Source organism: Oncorhynchus clarkii, chromosome 13, assembly GCF_045791955.1.
Source record: "Oncorhynchus clarkii lewisi isolate Uvic-CL-2024 chromosome 13, UVic_Ocla_1.0, whole genome shotgun sequence".
Lineage (NCBI taxonomy): Eukaryota > Metazoa > Chordata > Actinopteri > Salmoniformes > Salmonidae > Oncorhynchus > Oncorhynchus clarkii.
Window position 1 is genome coordinate 36,196,317 of NC_092159.1, and position 17,329 is coordinate 36,213,645.

General features: G+C 40.2%; 3 protein-coding genes across 5 annotated transcripts in view; all 3 read right to left on the reverse strand.

Annotated features, from left to right (window-relative positions):
- The window catches only part of LOC139364591 (homeobox protein Hox-B3a-like), a 57,331-nt gene extending 56,613 nt beyond the window's left edge, over positions 1–718 (reverse strand). Inside the window, exon 1 of one of the 2 annotated variants that reach the window (XM_071101462.1) lies at positions 305–718. Coding sequence is in view for 1 of the 2 variants with exons in the window: in XM_071101464.1 (XP_070957565.1) it covers positions 305–400 (96 nt within the window). In the remaining variant the exon portion in view is untranslated. The remainder of the gene's footprint in view (positions 1–304) is intronic. The other variant, XM_071101464.1, reaches the window with a different exon arrangement.
- A 2,136-nt stretch (positions 719–2,854) lies between these two features.
- LOC139423919 (homeobox protein Hox-B7a-like) lies at positions 2,855–8,322 on the reverse strand. Its single transcript, XM_071175564.1, has 2 exons — positions 7,855–8,322; positions 2,855–3,748 (listed from the first exon to the last, which is right to left on the reverse strand). The coding sequence occupies exons 1-2, from the start codon at positions 8,264–8,266 to the stop codon at positions 3,489–3,491; spliced, it is 672 nt and encodes a 223-aa protein (XP_071031665.1). The 5' UTR covers positions 8,267–8,322; the 3' UTR covers positions 2,855–3,488.
- A 1,135-nt stretch (positions 8,323–9,457) lies between these two features.
- Positions 9,458–17,322, reverse strand: LOC139423920 (homeobox protein Hox-B8a). 2 transcript variants are annotated; one of them, XM_071175566.1, is made up of 3 exons: positions 17,112–17,322; positions 11,271–12,149; positions 9,458–10,549 (listed from the first exon to the last, which is right to left on the reverse strand). In XM_071175566.1, the coding sequence occupies exons 2-3, from the start codon at positions 11,692–11,694 to the stop codon at positions 10,236–10,238; spliced, it is 738 nt and encodes a 245-aa protein (XP_071031667.1). In that variant the 5' UTR covers positions 11,695–12,149; positions 17,112–17,322; the 3' UTR covers positions 9,458–10,235. The 2 variants fall into 2 exon arrangements, with proteins under 2 accessions (XP_071031667.1, XP_071031666.1); XM_071175565.1 differs by having other exon boundaries at positions 9,458–10,552.
- Positions 17,323–17,329: the final 7 nt, after the last annotated feature.

Here is a 17,329-nt window from a genome sequence, read left to right on the forward strand (position 1 = left end):
CAAACACCCTCAGCCAACCACAAATGAGCATATCGAAATCGATATGTATTTCTCTAATATGACTCCGAACCAAATACAAATTCGTCATGCACACATAACAAGGTAAACATTTACGAGCACTTTCGAGTGACGACATCTTATACAAAGTCATCATATAATTTAATATTTACTAAAGGTTTATGCACACTTAAAATTTGAATATTTTCATTGGCGAGAGCAGCTATGATTGCGTTTTGCATAATTGTTTTCAAACTTTCTGTGAAACGAAACAACGTGAGTGTAATGACAGACAAGCACGCCTTACCTTTGTTGATAATCCGTCACTAAATCCTTGGATAGCATCCGCGAGTCTCGCAGCTCGCCATACAGCATTCCTGTTGCCCCAGCTCCGTACCGCCATTAGCGCGCGAAGTCACCACTGTGGCTTTACAGGCCGCCTCCATACCGTTTAATTTACATTAGTCAACAGGACGGAAGCATCCAGTTATGAAAAATGAGACGAGACCCTCCGGTGTGTCCAGATCTCTCACAGTCAGTCACTCTCTCCATCGCAGCGGAAATCACAATCATAGTCGGCCACATTAGCATAGCGCAGGATGAGGAGGCAGGTCTTCCAGTTTCTCTGTAAACACTGCGCGGGACAAGGTTATTTTTTTTACTTCAACTTGCGATTAAAGAGCCTAGAACCTTGAAGGAGCACAGTGTTGCTACAAAAGGTGCGGTGTCCAAAAGATTGCTGCAATATAACCACTTGGGAAATCATAAAAAGTTCATGTTCACGGTTACCCATCCACATGACCATCCTCGGCCAATCCCAGGACCCAGGCACTCATAAAGTTCTATCACAAAGTTGTAAATTTTCATAAAACAACAAGGAATTTATTGCATTTCTTCACGACTGCTTTGGCAGTAGTGGTTCCTCCATCGCCATCTTTTTCTCTCAAAAAGGAAAAGCAAAGGGAGGATTTCTCTTGCGTTTTACATGAAAGAGGTTGTAGGCCGATCGGTGGGACATAAACGTTTCTTATGAGGGTGTTTTTGTGCGCTTATAAGCAATTAATACAACTATATTGCTCAGATATTTCATATCTTGTCTTTTGTTCAAAGATGTTTGAAGAGGGATGTCTCAGTGTGCTATTGGCACAATGCGTAAATATTATGGATAGCAAGAACTTGGGAGGACAAGACTAGGCTTACGTTGACCATTTTCCCTGTTGTTTAGTTATATCATTCTATTGTTGAAACGTAAAATAAATTTAAAAAACACATCAAAAACAATTACTTACAGCAAGAGCTCATGATGAACCAGCATATCTCATTGAATCGTTGCATACTCATATCACATAAATGTTAGCCATTTACGTTGCTGATAGGCTATCTATGCATTATCGAGGCCTTTGTTCAGATGTTAGATATTATTTGCCTTAATATTGCTTGTATGAGACCAGCTTTATGTATTGACTGTGTATTGGTGGTGCATGTTCAGAATAAAACCATTTTCAGAACAGAAAGTCTTGCACGGCTACGATATAGCATTAAAAACAGACTTTGAGGCGTGTAAGTTAAACAAAGCATTCCGGTCTACCAAAATGTCCAATAGGAGATACTTTGATAAGAAGGTTTAATCGAATCGTGTGGAACAACACAACCATGGAAATATGCAAATATCAACATTCAACTGAATATCTATGCTACAAAAAAGGCGTGCGTAAAATGTTTCGCACTGCGGCATAAAAAAGACGCATTGTGGCCAAGGCCCAAATCATAAAGATGTCTTCTAAGAAGGTCCTTAAGAGAATGAAATGGATTTGCATCCTGGTTTCTTTTTCGTCTAACATACAATAGCTAAACGATGCAATTTGATGCTTCCTATAAGCAAATTAAATATGTTGATTATTAACGAAAATGAAAAAGGAAAGACTAAACTCTGAAGACTGGTATTGTTGCTGGGCCTGCAATCCTGTCACATGAGCAGACGTTTTCGTAAGCGCCTGTTTCCCATTTTGTTGATTTTTTTGTTACTTTGATGGTGGTTTCCGGTCTTTCATTGATGCAATAAACGCAATAGTTACAACCCCCAATATAAGCCTTCTTTTGGTCAGTGTTGAATGCACAGAAACAAGGCAGAGACTATAGCCAGCAATTCCATGGCAAACGGGTAGATTTAACATCCATAGGTTAGCCTAAACGATATATAAATAAACTGAATATTCAAAATAACCCAAACACTTGCATCAATCAACTAAACAGGATGATGAAATCGTGATACTGATAGGCTGTTTTTAGCAATACAAGTATCCCTGTTATAATCTATATTAAACATTGGGCTGCGTTAGAAATGAAAACAGGTTAGACTATCTTGACTTTATAAACACAGATTCAAAATAATATTAAATGAAAATTGGAACACTTTGCTATAAGGCCTACAAATGAATTGACCTATTATTTATTTGTTTGACCAGACTAGCCTGTCAGTGGAAAGCTAGCCTACTATCAACCAAATGTGATAATTAGCGAAAAATAATTATGTTAAGAATTGTGGATAGTATCATGCTCCCACTAGTTTTGTTCAACAAAAGCCTTAATGCAGGCTCATTTTGGTGAAATGAAATGAAGATATATCACCTACAACTGTACATGTAGCCTGTAGACCGAGCCATTGAACCATCATACATGTTAGCGTTTGTCTTTTTCTTTTTTAATCTTCGATAAGAATATTATTTTGGATTCAACAAATAGCCTAAGCCTCATCGATAGGCCATCGCCCATCACATAGGTCTATGTACTACAAACATATAGTGCCCAAGCATTTAGGAGTGTAGCATATACCCAAGAGAAATCCAAAACAAAATAATTTGCAATTGATTATTTTTTGTTTTATTGGCATGAACAGAACACTTGTGCAATTGAATAACAAATAGTTCCTCATAACACGAAAATATACAAATTCCTACATCTCGTGGTCCACTGTAGGCCTACATGTCGAGAATAAAAACAAAATACGTCAAATCAATTGACATAGGGGTAAAAGCCCTTTACAACAAGTCATAAAATATACACCCAGAAGATCACAAGATGACAGAGAATGAACATAGAATAACAAGGCTGATCGTAGAGTTGCATAACTACTGCAAAGCCGATCCCTTTTCTCGCATACAGGCTAGTTTTCCCAACCAGGGTTTTGCAATATTACAGATCTATGCCAAAGAAAACGGGATAATATTTATTTAAATCAACATATAAGCAACAATAGCTTATTTAGTATCGCTTAGAAATCAATGTCATTTTTTTATCTATACAATTTCACTGTACTTTTAACAAAACAAGACGTGGCTTTAGACTATATGAATAAATCATTAATCTTGTAGGTAGTATTGTATGTTTAACTCAGTGTAAGAATAGGGGAGACACGGTTTCCCCCTACGGTTTTAATATAATATCAGTCTCATGTAGTGCCCATTAGTATTTTCACCGTCCTTTCGCCGTCGCTACTCGTCTTCATCTTCGTCCTCCTCGCCCCCCGGCGGTTCGGCTGCAGGGGAGCTCCGTCCGGGCGTCTTGTTCTCCTTCTTCCACTTCATCCTCCGGTTCTGGAACCAGATTTTGATCTGCCTCTCGGTGAGACACAGCGCGTGAGCGATCTCTATGCGTCTTCGGCGAGTCAGGTAGCGATTGAAGTGGAACTCCTTCTCAAGCTCCAGCGTCTGGTAACGCGTGTACGTCTGTCGACCTCGCTTCCTGTCTGCACCTGTAAATAACAGAGGCAGAGCTTGTGTGAAAACACTGAACAGACAGAAATCGAGAGGAAACCCCATTTCATTTTTCTCAACAAACTGAAGTAGTAAAAAAATGTAATATTTGTTTGTTCTTTTGAACGTGTAGGCCTATAGGCTATACCTTGTGGGTTATTTTAAAAACTTAAATAACAAAGCTTTGATAAAAGTGCATAGAAAGCAAAAGTCCAGTGGAGGGAAATGTTGTGATATGTGTTGAAATAAATGCAACAATTATGTTATATTTCTGAGAATTATATGATTCGAAGAATTAGTTGCGGAGAGGATATTGTTATTATTTACTATCTTCTCGGAGGTTAAAAAGCAACGGGGGAAATCTTTCTCATAGTTTGGAAATAATTACATTTCTGAATCTAGCTGGGCCAAATGTACTGCATCTGTTGTGCTACCTCAGTAGTGGCCTATGTTGTAAACACGCCTTGCGGAGCAAATATAAACACATAAAAGTTACATTTTACGAGCTGTTTCCACTACTAATTTTAAGTGTACAGTAAATAGTTTCATAATCCCCGCAGGTATAGCCGTGGGGTAGTAAGAGGGAAGCGGATGTATAGGCCTGAAAGGAAGTGAGAGTAATTTCCACACTGTTATTTTGTTATGGAATTCTAGTTTAAAAAAGTATCACTTATCAGAAATATAAATAAAGTGCATTGTTTTTTTCCATTAGTATTCCTGTTCAGATAGCGTTGACTGTAGGCCCACCACAAATCTTTAGTGCCATTTTGGCCTCGAATCCAGCAACGTTTCATGAAAATAACAAGAAAAGAATAGGAATAAATAAGGAATATTTGTAATGAGATACTATAGGCCTTTAAATGCTTGTATTACAAGCTTAGGTAATCTATAGGTTTCCTATTCCATCATGTGCATAATACATTGTATTTTTGTAAAGTATCTCAAATAGCCTTATACTTAGCGCCACTTACTTTTCATTGACATTAATGATGCAGTTAATAGAAATAGCATCTACCTGCAAAGATATATCGACTGATACACAGTATCATTCAACTGGCAAGGATTCAAACCAATAGTGGCAAATGGCACGCAAGTTCCTTCCATAACAGGTAGCCTAGCTTATACAATAGAAGTAGGCTACAAAACCATAAAATCCAGCTGAAAATGCTCAGCTGTATATTCATGCATTTTCTTTTTGCACAAAATACCTAACATTACATTTCCTTGGAACATAAAATGGGAGTTTTCGTGTGCACAACAACACTTCCCCACACAACAGGACCACTATCGTAATTGGGCGTAGGGCCTTCTCGAATAAACGTCGATGGCATATAGGCGAGGAGCAAAACAAGATCACTCCCTGTTTACATACACAAGTGGTTTTACTTCCAAAAGTCCCGCATACGTTGCGAATGGGATGGGTCTCCTCCCGTTTCCGCTCAAGGCAGACATCGAATGGAGTCTGAGCTGAGCTGCAGCACTGTGGGGTTTTATTGCACGCCGTGGTCACTGGTTTGGTTCTCATTTCCTCTCTGGCGACGTGTCACAATTCTGGCTGAAACTGGCTCGAAATGAGACAGGAGGAGGTTTGGAGGTCTAGGGAGCCAGCCGAAGGGGGGGAGCGAGAAGTAGGGAGCGAGAGAGAGAGAAAGGGGGGTATATTCTTATGGATTATATTTTTCTCTCCCATGGTGTCCTCGGTGATTTGTGTTTCAGCAGAGAGAAACGGCTTGGCTGGAATTATTCTCCGTGAAACGCAGTTTTGTCAGGAATTTTAACAAGAGCGAGCATTGTGCTCTCAGAGACCCTCTAGTACGCTCGCGCATAGTCTACAACACATTGAAAGTTAATGTCTGTGTGAGAGAAGGTTCTCTCTCTCTCTCTCTGTGTGTGTGTGTGTGTGTGTGTGTGTGTGTGTGTGTGTGTGTGTGTGTGTGTGTGTGTGTGTGTGTGTGTGTGTGTGTGTGTGTGTGTGTGTGTGTGTGTGTGTGTGTGTGTGTGTGTGTGTGTGTGTGTGTGTGTCTATCTACAAACTACATTTGATAAGGATATTATTTATGAAGTTACATTTGCTATGGAGAAGTGGGTGTATTTCCAGAGCATATATTTCCTTTCACATAGAAAAATATGCTTTGTAGGCTCAAACATCACACTCAAATAGTCTAGTTAAACAACTATTTATGTCCTTTCATCTAAATTAAATTATATAAGTTAATTGCTAGGCCATGCCATGCTGGTGAGCATGTCAGTAAAAAACATGTTGTGTATGTTGTGTGTGTGAGTGAGTGAGTGAGTGAGTGAGTGAGTGAGTGAGTGAGTGAGAATGAGTGTGTGTGTGTGTGTAACTATTCTTGTGAGGATCTTAGTCAACACAAGAATAGTAAACAAACAAAAATTTGACCAACTGGGGACATTTTGTTAGTCCCCACGTGGTCAAATGCTATTTCTAGGTGGTTTAGGGTTAAGGTTAGAATTATGTTAAGGGTTGGGAGCTAGGGTTAAGGTTAGGCTTAGGGTTAGAGTTAGGTGTAGGGTTAGGGAGTAGAGAAAATAGGATTTTGAATGGGAGTGAATTGTGTGTCCCCACAATGTCAGCTGTACAAGACTGTGTGTGTGTGTGTGTGTGTGTGTGTGTGTGTGTGTGTGTGTGTGTGTGTGTGTGTGTGTGTGTGTGTGTGTGTGTGTGTGTGTGTGTGAGAGAGAGAGAGAGAGAGAGAGGGAGACAGACTGCCTGCATGCTTGTGTACCTACTAGTCAATTTGAGCAATGTCTTGATTTGTTATATTTATTTGTGTATGAATAGTCTTAGCCTCATAAAAGTACACCTGAAAATCTAAATTAGGTTTTCAAAGTCAGTTGGTGGCTCCTATAACCAAATTAGCAAGCGGTAGGCTGGAAAAGAGAGACAGACAAGCCAGGCATGAGCACGCTTCCATTAGGATTTTATTTTTTTAAGTATGCATATTTCACACAAAGACATACATAGCCTACACACAACTTCCACGTTTTATGAGAAAACGCGTGGAAACGAATGTCTGCAAGAAGATGTCAAAAGCCTTGCTAATGAGGACGTATGTTTCAAAACTATTAATGATGTTGTACGTTTTACGCCAGAGGCTAACAAGAGGAGGGAGCACTAAATTGACAATTGACTGATAGGAATTTTGTGCTAATAGTAGCCAAGGCCTTGAGAGGTTACTAAAAATGATTCGACAAAATTGTTGTCAGCCACTATTTCACATGAGCCGCGCGCACTAAAAGTGGTTGTTCGTTGATGGTGTGTAGTTGTTCAGCCTCCTAAAGTGCATACAACGCACACCACACAAACACAGGCAGGCGTGCGCAGAGACACATACCACAGCTACACAGCCACTTACACATCTACACACACGCGTTTTACGCGTGACATTATTTGACAGTACACTGAATCAAACACTGGCGTAACATGAATTGCTATTTTGTAAGCATCATTTTCTCAGACTAGACTTACTTGTTTGTTGTGTGGGCTGTAGGCAGCTGTAAGGCCCACTGAAACTATTCATCAAGCCAGTTCAGAATGTCAGACAAAGGCGTTTCTATAACAAAACAACACAGCCTAACATCGCAAACCAAGAGCTAACCAACTATTAGCATCACAGTGTTTTTAGTGTTTGCAACACTCGGAGGCATTTATGCGATAATAATATAAGCCAGCGAACACGGGGCAGAGACCAGGCATCTGGAAATCATGCTGTGTTGTAGAGTGCGCTTACCACGAGATCCTATCGAAACAGCATAAACAACAGAAAGCGATGGATTAGCCTGTTTAGGATATTTCTTTCTACCCGAGAACGGAGTAAAATAATCCAACGCCCTTTCTCTTTCTGTTTTAACACAATACCGCCTAATGAATATTCAGATGTCTTAAATTACGGTTTTATTGAGGTCATATAGCAATAAAAGATGCGCAGGCAAAGCGGCGTAAAGCATAGTTGAGGAAGTAGCCCTGGCCACTTCGCAACCGCACTGTTATAAGACCGTTTACGATAATTATTAGGTCGGCGCAAAGCCCCATTCCTTTCTCCCCTCCTCTTCTTTTGAAAACATACATTTTAAGCTCACATACCTGAGGTTCTCATCCATGGGTAGATCCGTAAACTGTCCTCGTTCTGTCTCTGCTCCGCCTTACCGCAGCTGGACACCTTGGACGGGTCACCACCGGAGCAAATCATGGAGAGGTTGGGGTGTTCAAAGTGGGAGCAGTGCATGTTCAGAGAGCCGGTGCCCAGCCCGTACGCAGAGGGATACATGCTGCGGGGTTGGGTGGGCATGTTCCCTGCGTTATTGTACAGTCCCGACAGTGTGGAGGAAGAGGAGGAGAAGCCTGCGCCGCCGGAGCCCGAGACATAGCTGCTGGCTCCGGGTGAACTGGACGCAAAGGCGCAAGAAGTTTGCTCGGGAAAGACCCCACTTGGAATAACCGAACTTGCAGCTTGATATTTGGAAAACAAAGCGTTCGCATAATACAATGAACTCATAATTTGACCGGTGATTTGTAGGCCGGGAGGTTTTACTGTCGGTTTTACGAGGTACTGTGATATATTACAGAATTACAGTCTAGATTTACACCAAAAATCACCCCTTTTTCCTCAGGGGCCACGTGACGAGGGCCATGTGATACAAACTCGTCCAATAACAGCAGGGCTTCCTACAAGCTCAGCTAATGTGGAAAATAGTGCACCGCTGACCATACACATAAAATACTTCAGTCTATTCACTCGAAGCCAAAAGGTAGGCCTACCTCCAATCAAGGAACTAACTAGAACACAAACAAATCGATGGTCAATAGAATATATTATGTAATCACCCAGCGCGTTGCACAGTGATAAAAAGGGCTGATGCTTACAAATATCCAACTGAATGTATACAGACAGGTCTTAAAATGTCCTCGACTTCTCGTTGGACACCACACAAATGAGAAAAACCTATTAGTTTCCATATCGATTTTACTTATCCTTGTCAGTGGTGGGATCTCTCAGCAAGTTCCTCTGTATGTTATTGTGGTCTCTGCGCACGATGCCTGTACTATGTCCAGGGACCAGTGGAGCCCACTCCGGCCCTCTCTGGGAGAATTTCTGCTTCAGAGCATCCCTCTTTTCACAGCTTCCATCTCCAGCACGACAGAGAAGCTCTGGACAACACAAGCACTTTTGTTTTTACGGAACAGGGAGGCCAGTAGTTGTCTCGAGACGCCTAGTGCCACGTACCACGCTCTCTCAGCGTTTGACAAGATTTACCTGGCGCACAGGTGCTTTTATGCACTTTTTTTTTCTTTCCACCTCTCGAATAAGACTCAACACGAATGTGACTGTTATGGGAAGTGAGATGTCATCACGTTTTTTTTCTGAAGGGGGGGGGGGGGGTGTTGTTACTGCCAATAGTCATATGATTTAGCCAGACTTTACAGTGTGGTTCCACATGCCATGGCCTTATCTATGTCAAGTTTGCGTGGAGATAAACATGGGCGACACAATTCTGACCATGCGTCAATCCCTACATTGTTAGAAGTGTGCACCCAGTAGCCATAAATACTAATTGGTTTGGTGAAGGTTTTAATGCACTTGTGTACTTTGGGTAAGATTACTAATTGGTTGAGTCAGACTGTGTGGTGACGGGCACTATTGGGATTCACACCTTGAGAGGAAATGAAGCGGCAATGATGTCACAGATTCTCGCTTGTAAACTTTATTGTGTCCTCTGTCTTCCGCCGCTTCCAGGTTTAGACAATAGAACAAAGTGACGAAGAACAATAAAGCATATCATCAAGTCCCCATAAACTAATTCACGAGTAGCCTACAGTACACATTCTGTTTAAACGAGGGGTCACATGACATCCTTTTTTATTTCCATTGCATTTTTATTTTTATTTTTTCTCAATTTTTGCACTGTGCGCATGCTTACCCAAATAAGGAAGACAACAAAATACCATCAATCAAAACGAACTAAGGAAGGACAAGTGTAAAAATAGGAAAGCCTATACAGCATAAATAGGCAGTTTCATGTTGTTGGAATTCATTATTCGCCACGACGTCATAACATAGAAGTGAGAACAGTAAAAAGTGCACCATTTAACTTAAAAACTATACAGCTGCCGAGATAATTGTTAATGACAAAATTCTAACAATATAAATGTTTTTTTTTTCACGATAATTGTTCCACAATGAAAGGACTCTATTTTTAACACAATAATAATTTCCAACATCAGATAAAAAGTACAAATGCTTCATTTCCCGTTCAAATGTTTCATTTTGTCTCCCAACAACCACAATGTGGATGGTCCTGTCCTTTGTCACCGTCAGGAGACTTTCCCTTCGAATGAATCAAACCTGGAACGACTAGCCAAAGACTGCCATGTTCCGAGACAAAACCACATACTGGCCCCACTTCCCTTATCGTTCTCGCTGCCTTTTCCGCGGTGCTGATTTCGACCCCCAGTCTCCCTATAGCTTACATTTGCTTGGCTTTGTCGCAGTCTTCCCCGGACGAGTGTGTCCCCGCGCCCTGCTCCTTCTGTCGTTTCTCCTTCTCGATCTCTTCCTGCTCTGTCTTACTGCTGGGGAATTTGTCCTTGTTGTTTTCCTTTTTCCATTTCATCCTCCTGTTCTGAAACCAGATTTTGACCTGTCTCTCGGTCAGTCCCAGGGCGTGCGATACCTCTATTCGCCGCTTGCGGGTCAGGTAGGGGTTGAATAGGAACTCTTTCTCCAGCTCCAGTGTCTGGTAACGGCTGTAGGTCTGTCGGCCTCGCCTCCGTCCGGCAGCTACTGACAAAATGAGAGGACATGTTTGAGGAAAACATACAAATAGCCATAACGAATAGCCTATACAATTTCACAAATGTAATCCCCTTATCTCCATCCCCAATATCCCCATAAGCAATTATTATTGTCTAGGCCTACAGACTGAAGCTATCAATTATATAATCCACTCATTTTTTATATATATCCGAGGTTACTTAAACCTAGATTGACTTCCACGTGATTTATCAGCATTGCAATGCAATTCAAATGATTGGATGTTCAATGTCCACACATTCATGGGATATTAAATAAAATCCAAAGCAAATCATGTCTGACGGCCACACATAGGCTACTCAACGCATTGGGTGAAGCCATAAAGAGCCTAACCTGTGGGAAATGGCCACCTTGTAGCGAAATAATCCCCGAGACCACTTTAAGTCGTAAAAGGGAGTAGTAAAACTTTAACCTGGGTGAGAAGTAAGAGAATCAGCTGCGGGCCAGCTCGCACATGGAGAGAAAAGATTTGCTCTCTTCTCTATACCCCTCTCTCTTGTATATGGCGGGGTCATTAAACTGTAAAGTTTTGGACACCATAAAACAATAAAAGCACTTTGTCTCTCCTTTTGAACACAGGAAACGCACCTCGGCCCTAATTGCGAATGGTTTGAGGTTTAATATTCTACCCCTTTCCCGCTATTCATGCATACCCACACGCAGTGTTTCAGTTCTAGCTCGGACTTACATTGCGGTCTCATCCATGGGAATAACTGCGTTGGAGAGGGGCTCTGTTCCGTGCTCTCCGTCTCATCCCCGATACCACCAGCGGCTAGCTTGCAGTCGTTGTACTGGACCAAATCTGCGTCCTGGGGTCCAAAAAGGGTTTGCCTCTGGAGAGCGTCGTACCCGTAGAAGTTGCCCGGCTCTCCATGGCATGTTACGGCGCAGGGACTCTGTTGGTAAGGGGCACTGGAGAGCGTGGACGCTCCGTGGTGGTAAAATTCCTGGATTTGAGGGGGATGTTGGAAAGTTGCTCCAGTGCCTGGTCCATAAACTACTGTGGGTCTACTCCCAAGGTCCTGCGCGAACCCGCACTCGTAATAATTGGGACGTAAAGAGTCTCCGCTCTTGTATTTGGAGAAGAGAGAGTTGACAAAATATGAACTCATCTTTTGTTGTTGTTGGTTTTGTTGTCGTTTGTGATTATAAAGACTCAAGCGCTCGAGAGGAAGGCAATTGAAGAGTTATTGGGTGAAAAAAAAGAAAGAACCCAAGCTGGTTCGCAGTATATGGACTGATGTTGTATTTCAAAACACCCAATCTAAATAGCCGAAGCCACAATCATGCCGATTCCATAAAATCGTCTCCACTGAAGTGCTCCTGCATCACAATTCTGGTATGAGGTGCCAGTTTACAAACAGTTTTCTGTGATTTACTCCGCTGCAAATGAGTTGTTTCATATTTTGAGGTGTCTTTTCACGATAATTTGCATCTATTATCGGGTCCTCATCTCATTGGCTTCTCGCATCCCACACGGACACTGCTCTACTCTGCGGGCTTCTGATATGAAAGGAGTGAGAGAATGAAAAAGAGAGAAAAAGAGAAAGGGAGAGGGAGCAATGGACTAGGGGGAAGAGAGGGGGGTCGAGGGAGAGAGGAGGGGAGAATATGCGCATTAATATATTCAAGCGGGTAAGTTAATGAGAAATCTGCCGCTTTGCATCAGATCAAATAGAGAGCGCCCCCCACCCACCACAACTTACCCACTCTAAAAACCTCTCTTGGAGAGATGGATTTTTAGCATTAGCCTAGCTAATAGTCAACCTAAAGGGATGCACATATAGCCTACTCATTCATTTCTAAATTATAATGAGGTGGGATCCTCTTTTTCGAAAATGTCAAAGTCGCCCTGGCAAATTGTGAAAGTACACGATGTAATTGGTATCAGTTTTAACAAGTCCTATAAATGTAATTGCAGTTCTAAAACAACTTGTCAAAGCCCCGGCACCAGCGTCTGAGGCTTGTTGAGAACAAACGAGGTAGTCAGATTTAACATTTTGATGATAGTCTTTTTATAAATATGATATTCATAAAGATGTGAAGATGTCTGAAAGGAGCGACACTCGTGGTATAATGGAGAAAGTGGTTGTAAATGGTTTAACAAACTATAAAATGCAATAAACGCTGAGGCTGTTTGTTGTTTACACCTAGCATCAAAAAAAGCTGTTAAGATTTTATGAGGTTCCACGACCAAAGCCATAAATGCTTCACTTGGAGCAATTTCACCGATACAGAAATATTCAAGTATTTAATTGTCATTTTAGTTGTGTTTTCCATACGGACTGTCATTATAGAAGCTGATATTTTAACCCCTAGACGTATTTTCTGGAATAATTTAATGAGGGGATAACTTGAGGGAAGGTTGTGTTCGTTAATGACCTCATAAAAACGAAACTATTGTTAAGATTGGGACTAAAATACGCTTTAAAGAGAATATAGGCCAATCTATACGTGATTGGTTTGAGAAATAGGCTCAGCGTAGTTTGCATTTACAAAATCAAGCCAGGAGGAGTGTCGCCAAGCATTTATTCAGAATTCTAATATTAGGACAACTAGCCTAGATAATTAAGATTATGATAACGTCTTAGTTAGGTTGTATTGGCCAATATATGACTTACATTGTAGTATAGGAGCCAAACGAATTATAACTCTTTGTTATTCTTGTTTTATGCAGTTGTCCGATATTATGTAAGATATAGGCCTATATGTTCAAGATTGTTGAAATTAAGTGATAAAATGGCAATTTTGCGTGCATTATTTTATTCCCAGTGTGCGTACGCAAGCATTGGCCCTGCTAGGCTACTGTCAAAGGTAACAGTTGCAATTTTTAAAAACATATTATTAACCGTGTTTTTGGAAAACTTTAAAACATATGTCATGTGAATGTCCAACTTACAGTAGGACAATTTGTCTGCCATTTTTTTCATACTTCTTAGCTTGTGCATTCATGACGTTAAGGAGTGTACTGCAATTTTAATAAAGGTTCTTACCCAAATAAATTAGCTATCTATTGGAATTATAACAAACTTTCGAATTAGCTACACTGAATTAACTGTTGTCCTTTACATATCAGGGAGTTCTAATGTACATTCAAACATATTTCACAGCGCTAAAGGCGTTACCAATGTAGAGTGTTACCCAATTTAGCGGCATTTTACTTCTAATATGACGGTTTACAGCAAGAGTCACTTATTTCCATATTTCGTTTCATTGTAAAAAACCTAAATATGAACAGCGTTTTTCGATCCGAACAATGAATATAATAGTTGTACTACAAAGTTAAACATATTGCAATCGAATAACAATAAATCATAAAAACCTTTAAAACATTCAGTTGATTTTAGTAATTATTCCCAAAGTCATGGACAACAACTTTAAACCAACAGAAGATCAATTATTACAGATTAGTAGGCTATATAATCCTCTCAGAAGAGCTGTGCCCTCTATATATGTGCTTTAGGGTCAAAACATTATTTGCAGGCTAATAGCGTTTCTGAAGAAGCAAAGAAATAGCCCAAATCATTGTCAATGTGCTTCTGTTTGACTATTCAAATGTATAGGCCTAAATTGAAATCTTACCCTAATACAGGAGAAACATATAGGCCTATATTAATCTTCTTGCCGCCCTTCAAAATATCTTAAGTAAGCAAGAGGTTTCCTTCGCCCAAGTTTAGGTGGTGTAAAGTGGCCTGTCTGAGTTTTCTAAGGACTTCCGGATAGGCAGACAACACAGTGGAGGCTTTCTTTCGTGGACCAACATTGCCACCAAGAGGCCGTTTTTAGGTGTGACGCAGGGATTTCAAGTTGATACCAGTTCATGATTCTAGAAACACCACACATAAACCAACATAATGACGGTATTTCGCAACTAAACCGTGAAAGTATAGGCCTTATTTCTAAATAAGAAAACCATATTGGCCACAAGACCTGTTCCTCTTCTGTTCCTCTTCTGAAGACATGTTAGTCTCTACATAGTCCAAATGCCGTCTAGTTCAATTAATATTGCCTAAAATGTGTCGTTATCTAGGCCTATTTAATTGACAACATCTTATCAATCGAGTCATTTCTATATGTAGCCTAGAAACTTATTTTTGTAAGAATAATTAGCTGCGTACATGGGCCTACATATTGTTGGAAAGAATATAATACATATTTGTTTCATTTAAGTTGTTACTCTAACAGCTGCCTGCCTACCAAGTATAAGGCATACCTTATTGTATTTGATTATATGCAGACAACAAATTAAACATATAATTTGAGATGAATCATGTAAAATGAATAACCTGAATAATGTTTTTAATTTTTTATTAAAAAACACGAAATTGTTAAAATATTTATGAAACTTTGTAATCATATGGCAAGTGAGGTTTTTAATTATTTCTAAAAACGAATGACGTGTTAACACGAGGGAAAATTGTGCTTCAACCCTATTCGACGACCTCTCTCGTGCATGGTTCAAACGAAAATAAGAATGATCCGAAGATTTATTTTAAGAACTTGGAGTCAAGCTCATGTTAGGAAATTATCATTTACGTAACTTTTGCCAAAGTTGATGGAAAAACATAATCAACAAAAATGAGTAGAAACATTCATTTTCTGTGCACATATTTGAGAAGTCTAGCTTGCAGAGATTTGGAAGTCAAAGCTATTTATTCATTTTGCCCATTTGAGTTATGCGACTCCAAAAGAGCTTTCCAGGTGAACATAAACTCAACCCCTGTCCGTGTGCTCTGCACCCAGAGTGCTCCTGGCACAGTTACTCATATGATCTCTGGACTACATGGTGCAACATTAGATAATATTAAGTAATAAGTAAAGTGATAACCCCCAAAAAATAATAAAAACTTGATCACAAAAAGAAAACAATGTGAATAGACACTCAATGACTATGCACATATTTGAGAAGTGTAGCTCTCATAGGTTTAAATGTCAAAACAACTTAGAGGCAGTATAATATACATTTCGCTAATTACTATTCGTTCATCTCTGGTTACTGTTGTGGGGCCTAATTGTAGCCTATAATTATGGTCATTTCTTCTGAAAAGGGTCGTAGTAGTAGCCTAATTGTGTGCCTCATAGTGGTAGCAAGTACTGACAAGAGTGGTAATGATTGTCAAAAATAGGTTGCAATGTTTATTGTAAATTCAGATTTGGTATGATAATCTGGTGTTTGATAAAATTGTCTAGGAGTTTGTCTTTTTACTCAATGAATGTATGCAAAATCCCAGCATACTGTCATACAACATAATTGCAAACTGAAAATGAGAGCATGGGAAAACAGAGTTTTTAAAAGAAAGAGATGCACTCTGACCACCTATTATAACCTATTCCATGACCTAACAATCGAAGGTTCTGCCACAAAATGGGCAGCCTGGGGGCGAGGTTGTTAACAGATTAAGGTTCCCCTATGTCAGACGTCTCGCCAGAATCTTTTTGTGGCGTTTTATGGCACTGCTATAGAGCGGCCAGGATGCGCTCGGATATGAAACAAAGGGAGGCTTCGCGAACACTGGACTCCGGCGGTTCATCTGGAAGTCCAGACCTCGCCACGCAAGCCCCCCACTCCTAGTGGAATCCGAAAACAACAAACGCAGCGAACAATAAACGACAAAATCGCAAAGGAACAACGTAAATCCCCGGTCTAGGAACGTGGATTAGGCCTACCACACGACACCTCGAAACAGTTATTAAGGAGGACTTGAAACTTTTCCTTCTCCCCGTGTTTGCTTTACAGCCGTTTAGTTCTTAACCTTCAGAAAGGTATACCCTATTAAGTTTTATTGCAGTCATATTATTTTATTGCGGCACACCGCATTGAATTTTCTTTCTCTCTTTTATGACAGTCGGCTTTCCCATCTCCTTTTCCCCAAACGAAAGCCCACATCGTTTTAGCTGTTTGTTTCCTCCTGAAAAATACCATAACAGGCCCAGGATTGGGTGGTACAGAGCCATAATAACCAATACTGACCCCCTAGTCTACTTAACAAGAAATATAAATTGTATTCACATATGCTTGGCGACGCAAAAAAACTTCAATGTCTCAGTTGCACATCTGCAAGCCAGTAGTTCTGGTTGGCCCGAACTTCAAGACATATTTTAATTACTATAGGCTGCAGGGATTCAGAGAATAAAACCCAACAATGTTATTGTACATTCAACCTCATGTAGCCTATATTCAATCTCCAGAGTTCCACGCCCATGTTGTTATTTTCCATTTCTGAAAAATAAATCGATGAATCATTAGCATAATTGTTTATTATGGGATGTTACAGGAGGATATAGGGTATGAATTGTACCATTATGCACCACATTGTACCAAAATACGGCAAAAAATCTATAAAACTATTTTATCCAAGTTCATGAATAGACTGCTTTTTAGTTAAATATAATATATGGACTCATTATGCAAAGGAGTGAGCATTTGCTGGGCGTGCCATTTTTGGAAAGACCCATTAAAAAATCATACAGTTTTCTTTGCGTTCATCTTTGGAAAAAAGCGAACATGGGCCTTAGAATAATAACCTACCTCACTAGTCATGTGCCACAGGCCACGTGAATGGTATTTTCCACGCACAGTACAGCACAGCAGATTGGTTTCATTCCACGTCCTTCTTTATCGCCTTCTCAGGTTCTACACAGAGTGGGACATTTTAAATACACATAACCCAAACTTTTATTGTCATAAACGTATTAAATGAAAACGTCAAAATAAACATTGCCATAGAGTCATCTTAATGAATATTA

What these genes read in the sequence shown, in the direction of transcription:
- LOC139423920 (XM_071175565.1), bottom strand. Translation starts at nt 11,694, where the DNA reads ATGAGTTCATATTTTGTCAACTCTCTCTTCTCCAAATACAAGAGCGGA. An exon ending in CCCATGGATGAGACCGCAAT is followed by an intron (nt 10,553 to 11,270) that starts GTAAGTCCGAGC and finishes TCATTTTGTCAG; the next exon opens with TAGCTGCCGGACGGAGGCGA.
- LOC139423919 (XM_071175564.1), bottom strand. Translation starts at nt 8,266, where the DNA reads ATGAGTTCATTGTATTATGCGAACGCTTTGTTTTCCAAATATCAAGCT. An exon ending in CCCATGGATGAGAACCTCAG is followed by an intron (nt 3,749 to 7,854) that starts GTATGTGAGCTT and finishes TGTTATTTACAG; the next exon opens with GTGCAGACAGGAAGCGAGGT.